This window comes from Lemur catta, chromosome 2, assembly GCF_020740605.2.
Source record: "Lemur catta isolate mLemCat1 chromosome 2, mLemCat1.pri, whole genome shotgun sequence".
NCBI classification, from domain to species: Eukaryota; Metazoa; Chordata; class Mammalia; order Primates; family Lemuridae; genus Lemur; species Lemur catta.
In genome coordinates this window covers 26,346,357-26,352,375 of record NC_059129.1, presented here as the reverse complement: position 1 = coordinate 26,352,375, position 6,019 = coordinate 26,346,357, and the positions used below count along the sequence as shown (strand labels likewise).

The 6,019-nt window shown below is 61.0% G+C and overlaps 1 protein-coding gene across 1 annotated transcript; it reads left to right on the top strand.

Moving 5' to 3' along the window:
* Positions 1-2,871: 2,871 nt before the first annotated feature.
* On the top strand, positions 2,872-6,019 carry MOGAT3 (monoacylglycerol O-acyltransferase 3). The gene is made up of 7 exons (XM_045541497.1): positions 2,872-3,284; positions 3,504-3,611; positions 3,700-3,770; positions 4,006-4,210; positions 4,477-4,651; positions 5,267-5,466; positions 5,555-6,019. Exons 1-7 carry the CDS (start codon positions 3,176-3,178, stop codon positions 5,707-5,709), a joined length of 1,023 nt encoding a protein of 340 aa, XP_045397453.1. The 5' UTR covers positions 2,872-3,175; the 3' UTR covers positions 5,710-6,019.

Genomic DNA, 6,019 nt, shown 5'->3' with positions numbered 1-6,019 from the left:
AGGTGGCACATCCCTGGGCTGGGGTCCAGGGACAGGCTAAAGGAAAAAAGTCCCCCTGGAAGCATGTTTTCTAATGAGGGGGGCCTGTCTGCAACCTAAGCTGCTAGTGGGGTGGGCTCAGGAAGGGGGTCCCAGGACAGGCGTCATCCCCAGGAAGCTTCCTAGATGGTGGGAGTGACAGGTGGCCTGGAGGAGGAAGGGACAGACCTCCTCAGAGCAGGTTTTGCTTCTGGCCTCTGGGGACCCAGCAAGCCCTCACCCAAGACCCCTTGAAGTGCCCTGGAGGCAGCAAGTCTTGCCACTCTGGCTTGGTCTCCCCCAGCCTCACACTGAACTCTGAATTTCTCTCTCAGCTGTCCCCCCAGGCATCTCGCCATCCCCTGCTAGAGTCCCCTTCTCCCTCCCTGCCACCCAGCCTCCAGGGCAAGCCTCCTTTGGGAAGCCTGTCTTGTCACCTGGGGTGGATGGGACATCTTTCTGGCCAGACTTAAATCCATACCCCCACCGCCTTTGTCACATGCCCTGTGGATGGCAGTTGCTGAGCAGGGACAGGAGAAAACTCCTCTTGGCAAGGTGTCCTCCCACAGAGGCCTGAGCTGCTCCCACAGGCTTGGACCTCGGAGGCCAGGCCCCGGTGACTGAGGGGTTTTCAAGCTTCCTCACTTGTGTGGGGGAGCCCTGCCTTTTGTGGTACACCCACTCGCTCGGGCCACCTCCCGCTGTCCCAGGCTTCCATTCGCCTGGCCCCTCAGGAGGCCCAGGGCCCTGACCTCCACAAAGTTCAAACACCTTCCCCCAGGCTCCTGGCCACACCCCTGGTTTGGGCCCCTTGATCACAGCCCTGTGGACTCAGGTTGCCATGAACCCATCCTTCCCCAGCTCCCGTGGCTCCCGTGTGCAGGGCAGCAAAGGAGGCAGGAATGGGGGCAGCGCCAGGGCCAAGGGTCAGGGCCAGTGGGGTGGGCCAAAAGAGGGGGTACTTAGAAGTTGAAGGTGTCCTCTGTGTGACCGCCACACACAGTACGATGGCCTCCACCAGCCCCCTCCACCAGGGTCTGCAAGTGTCTGCTGTGCTGCAATGGGTCTTCTCCTTCTTGGGGCTTGGTGAATCCCCAAGCCTGAGGATCCAGGTGGGCCCCAGCACCTGGCGCTCTGCTTCCCCATTACTCCAAGGGAGGAGCTGTTGGGATCTCTGGGGTCCTTGAAGGAATCTGGGAAGCAGGTGGAATGGAAGGACCCAAATGCCATGGAAGTAGGGAAGCGGGGAAAGAGGGGAGGCTCCGGCTTAAGCGCCCAGGTTCTCGGGCTCATTCCCCATCTTCCAGCCCAGGTGTGCCTGACAGCCTTGCTCCTTGAATTCCTAAGCCAGGCCTGGACCCTGGTGGTCCTCTACCTGGTCTGGCTCTACGGAGACAGGGACATGGCCAGGGCTGGAGGCCACAGCTCTGCCTGGGTCTGCAGCTGGGCAGTGTAGAGACATTTCCGTGATTGCTTCTCCAACTCGGTGAGGATGCCAGGCACGGGGGCACCGTTGTGGTGGGTGGGGCTGGGGCTCCTTATCAATCTCACAGGTGGGCCGGGGTGCCTGCCTTCTGCTCCCCAGCTGGCTAAAACCTCAGCGCTGGATCCCTCCCGGAACTACCTCTTTGGCTTCCACCCTCACGGGGTCCTGTGCTTGGGGGCCTTCAGCAACTTCTGCACAGAGGCCACAGGCTTCTCCCGCCTCTTCCCGGGTCTTCGGCCGCACCTGCTCATGCTGCCCTGTTGATCCCACCTTCCTCTCTTCCAGGACTATATCACGTCAAGCGGTGAGGAGGAGGTCGCCTCCCGCCACACACTCCTGTCTGGGAGCTTCTGGGCCCAGCTGTAACTTCCCAGTGTCCCCCCACCTCCACCCCCGTCTTCTCTCCAAGACCCCGGCATTGGGTCCCCCAGCCTCTGCCCTGTCCCCAGGTTTGGTCTCCTCTGACAAGGCCAGAGCTGCCTATCTGCTGTCCCGGCCTGGGGGCGACCAGGTGGCCATCCTGGCCGTGGGAGGGCCCCTGGAGGCGCTGGAGGCAAAACCCGGAGCGCTGAACTTGCGGAATCAGAGGGGAGTCGTGAAGCTGGCGCTGGAACACGGGTGAGGCACAGGCGGGTGGTGGGGCGGGGGAGGAGCGCGGCGCCCCCTGGGCAGGAGTCAGCCGCGGCTGCTCCCCCAGGGGAACTAGCTCTTCCAGCAGTTCCCGACCCGCCGGCCCGTGGTTGCCGAGGGCGCAGGAAGCGCTGCAGCCGCAGCGGAGCATGGCGCTGCCGCTGTTCCAGGCCGTCGGGGACTGCCGCTGCCCTTCTGCTCGCCCGTCCACACCGTCCCCTGAACTCTGTCCCCAGCGATCGCCGCGGGCGGGCGGCGGAGGCCAGAGGCCAGCCCCCACCCCGGTTCCGCCCGCAGTGAGGGCCGCGATTCCCTGGCGGCGAAGCCGGCGGCCCAGCCGGGCCCAGGTGGACGCGCTGCACGCGCTCTACGTGGAGCGGCGGTTCGAGGAGCACAAGGCACGGTGCGGAGTCCCAGCCAACAGGCACCTGGTCCTCGCCAGGCTCACCGCCACCACGCGCCCCACCCTGTCCCCTCCGTGGCTGCGGGTGCGAGAGTGAAATTAAAGGCGAGAAACCGACCGAAGGCGTTCGCGTGTTTGTGCACGGCGGAGGTGGCCCCAGGTGCACTGTGTGGCTCCCAGGTGGCTTTGTTACTCCCGGAGGTAAGCAAACCGGTTGGGCACACGCTAGACACATTGCAGATGCAACAGTCTCAGTCCTGACCCCACCCCCACCCCACCCCCACCCCGCCATTGCCTGGAACCCCGTGGACCTGCCTTTTGTTCATTCCTTGGGCCACCCCTTGCAACATTCCCTTCGCCCCCTCCCAGTCCCGCCCATGGCCTGCCCGGACCTATTTACTGACTGAGGAAGTTCAAGGCCAGTCTGAGAAGGAGCCTGGAGACAACCGGGGCTCCAGATCCTGATACTCACATAACGGACACTTACCCCGACCCGCAGGGTTCTGGGAGGCCATCTGCCACCCTGCCAGGCCCCAGGCGCTGCTCTCTCTGGCCAGAAATCTTCCCAGGCTCTTTCCCACAACTTCACCTTCCTCCTCTGTTCTCTGGAGTCCTGCTGGCAGAGGGGAGGTATTGAAATGGAAGTCTTTGCAGCCTCGCCACCCTCTGTCACCTCGAAAACCCTATGGAAGCAGTATCGGGAAATGATGGCTGCCTACCAATTTGCGCTTACTTTCCTCTTCATGGGTGAGAGGGGGAGAGGCGTGGGTGCCTTGGGTCTGCCAGGGGAGAAGGGCCCTGAGGGAGGATGGCTGGGCAGCTGGCCTGGATGCCTGAGGGCCAAGGGACCACCCGAGAGGGCCAGAGGGGATGGCTGGATGGCCAGTGGGGGTGGAAGGGAGGGGAGTGGCTGGGAGGAATGACTGTTTCAGAAGCAAATTCATTCTTTTCTCATCTTTCACCCAGGCCTTTTCTTTTCTCTTCTCATCATCTTCCTCCTCTTCACCTCATTCTGGTCAATCTCTCTTCTCTACCTGGTGTGGCTCTACCTGGACTGGGACACACCTAACCAAGGTGAGCTGTGGACACGGGCCCAGGTAATGAGAAATAGCAGGTGGTGGTTACCTCCAGGGATTCTCACACCCTCTGACTTTGCCCAAAGGTGGAAGGTGTTTTGTCTGGATGAAGAACTTGACAGTTTGGAAGCACCTAAGAGATTATTATCCTATCAAGGTGATGGGTCTTTTGACTGCCTCCGCCCTCCCCTACCTCCCACACTGTTCTCCCCCTTCCGTGTGCTGGAGCCTGAGCACATAAGCTGAGGCAGTGGCCCAGGGGTGGACGGCATCCAAGAGAGGACCGTCCTAGGACTTGAACTCTGAACTCTGTTGAGGGGCAGGGCAGCTCTTTTCATCTGGTGTCTTTCCTTCTGTGCCTCCCTCCGGTCATCCTGCCCAACACCCTGAAGCTGGTGAAAACAGCAGAGTTGCCCAGCGACCAGAACTATGTGGTGGGCAGTCACCCACATGGGATCATGTGCACCGGGATTTTCTGCAATCTCTCCACGGAGAGCAATGACTTATCCAAACACTTCCCAGGGCTTCGGTTCTGGCAAACTGGACTAAATATCCTCTTCTACCTCCCAGTCTACCGAGAGTACCTCATGAGCTTTGGTGAGCCTCCAGCTGAATGGGGCGATTGCTCCCCCCACTCACTGGGACACCCCGTCCCCACCCCCCCAGTACAGGGACCTGGCCTGAACATCAGCCAGGCTCACAGCAGGCATCCCTGCATGGCTTCACTGTCGGGCTCTGACATGGGGATTGGGTGGGGGTTTGGAAGGAACAGGATGCAGGGTTCACCTGTCCTATGCTAAGGGTGAGGGGCTGGGGGCCTGCGGAGGGGGTGCTGACTGCTTCCCACCTATTCCGGCCCACAGGAATGTGTCCTGTGAACCTCCAGAGCCTGGACTTTGTCCTGTCCCAGCCCCAGCTCGGGCAGGCCGTGGTCATTGTAATAGGGGGAGCCCACGAGGCCCTGTATTCGATCCCAGGGCACCACTGCCTCACGCTCCGGAAACGCAAAGGCTTTGTGCGCCTGGCACTGAGGCACGGGTGAGTGGGCACGCAGGGCCTGCTGGTGGGAACTCCACAGTTCCGCTGGAACTGTCAGTTCTCTGTGGGTCTACACTGTCTCTCCGTCCCTAGACATCTGGGTCCCTGTAGGGGAGACTGTGTCCCCAGAGCCAAGCACTGTGTCCTACACCTAGAGGCTCACGGCAGCCCTGAGCGTCTTGCTCTGAGCCAAGCACTGTGCCCCTGTTACCCGGGCTCCCTCCCACCCCGAGCGAGGCAGAGGCAGGGGCATCGTGCCCATGGCAGGGTCCTTGGGCTCAGAAGCCCTGGATTCTCTTTCTGACCTTATTTCAGAGGCAAGCCCTTGGACTTGTCTCTTTACCGGTGAAGAGGGCTAATACCAACTAGGCACCGTGTTGTAGTTATAAAAACTGAATGAGAAAGTGAGTATGTGAAGGCCCACTACACATGTTTCTCAAGAAATGTGAATCCCTTCTTCTAGATCTTTCTTTGTAGCCACAGTCATGTGCTTTGAAAGGCCCTGGGACGTGGCCTCATGAGGGCTGGGGAGGGACTCACAGCCCCCCGCGGTGCCCGTTGCGGGGGCAGTCCGGCAGCCTAAGCACCCCTCTTCTCTCTCGCCACCCTTCCCAGGGCCTCCCTGCTGCCCGTGTACTCCTTTGGGGAGAATGACATCTTCAGATTCAAGGCTTTTGCCGAGGGCTCCTGGCAGTTTCGCTGCCAGGTCATCTTTAAGAAGCTCGTGGGCTTTTCTCCTTGCATCTTCTGGGGCCGCAGTCTCCTGTCCAACTCCTGGGGGCTGCTGCCCTTCGCTGTGCCCATAACCACTGTGGGTGAGTGCCCACCTGCAGGGGGAGAGGCCACCAGCCGCTCTGTGGACAGCGAAGACCCTCGCTCACCTGTGTCTCCCTCTCTCTGCAGTGGGCCGCCCCATCCCTGTGCCCCGGTGCCCCCACCCCACCACGGACGAAGTTGACCACTATCACGCCCTCTACTTGAAGGCTCTGGAGCAGCTGTTTGAGGAGCACAAGGAAAGCTGTGGCGTCCCTGCTTCTACTCACCTCACTTTCATCTAGGCCCTGAGCCGCTGACCCAGGGTGCTGAGACCTCCACCTACTGCCGTGCTCCGTGCCTCCAATAAAAGCAAGTTCTGGAAGCGAGCTAGTCCAGGCTTCATCCACGCCCAGCCTCGTGCGCTACAGAGTTGCTGCCTTAGAGTGGGTAGAGACTCAACTCCACATGCGGCATGACCGTGGACAAGCCTCTCCCCTTTGCCTCTTCTCTGGCTGTAAATAAAGGCATCTGCTTAGCTGAAAGCCGTCGGGCACCAGGACAGAGTTGGGAGGGAGGGTTGGTGGAGGGGCAGGCTGTGAAGAGCGAGCAGGA

Excerpts from the sequence above, each read along its gene's own strand:
- MOGAT3 (XM_045541497.1), top strand. The coding sequence starts at position 3,176 with ATGGAAGTCTTTGCAGCCTCGCCACCCTCTGTCACCTCGAAAACCCTA. Across the intron at positions 3,612-3,699 it reads CTGGGACACACCTAACCAAG|GTGGAAGGTGTTTTGTCTGG; the intron begins GTGAGCTGTGGA and ends CTTTGCCCAAAG. Across the intron at positions 5,467-5,554 it reads TGTGCCCATAACCACTGTGG|TGGGCCGCCCCATCCCTGTG; the intron begins GTGAGTGCCCAC and ends CTCTCTCTGCAG.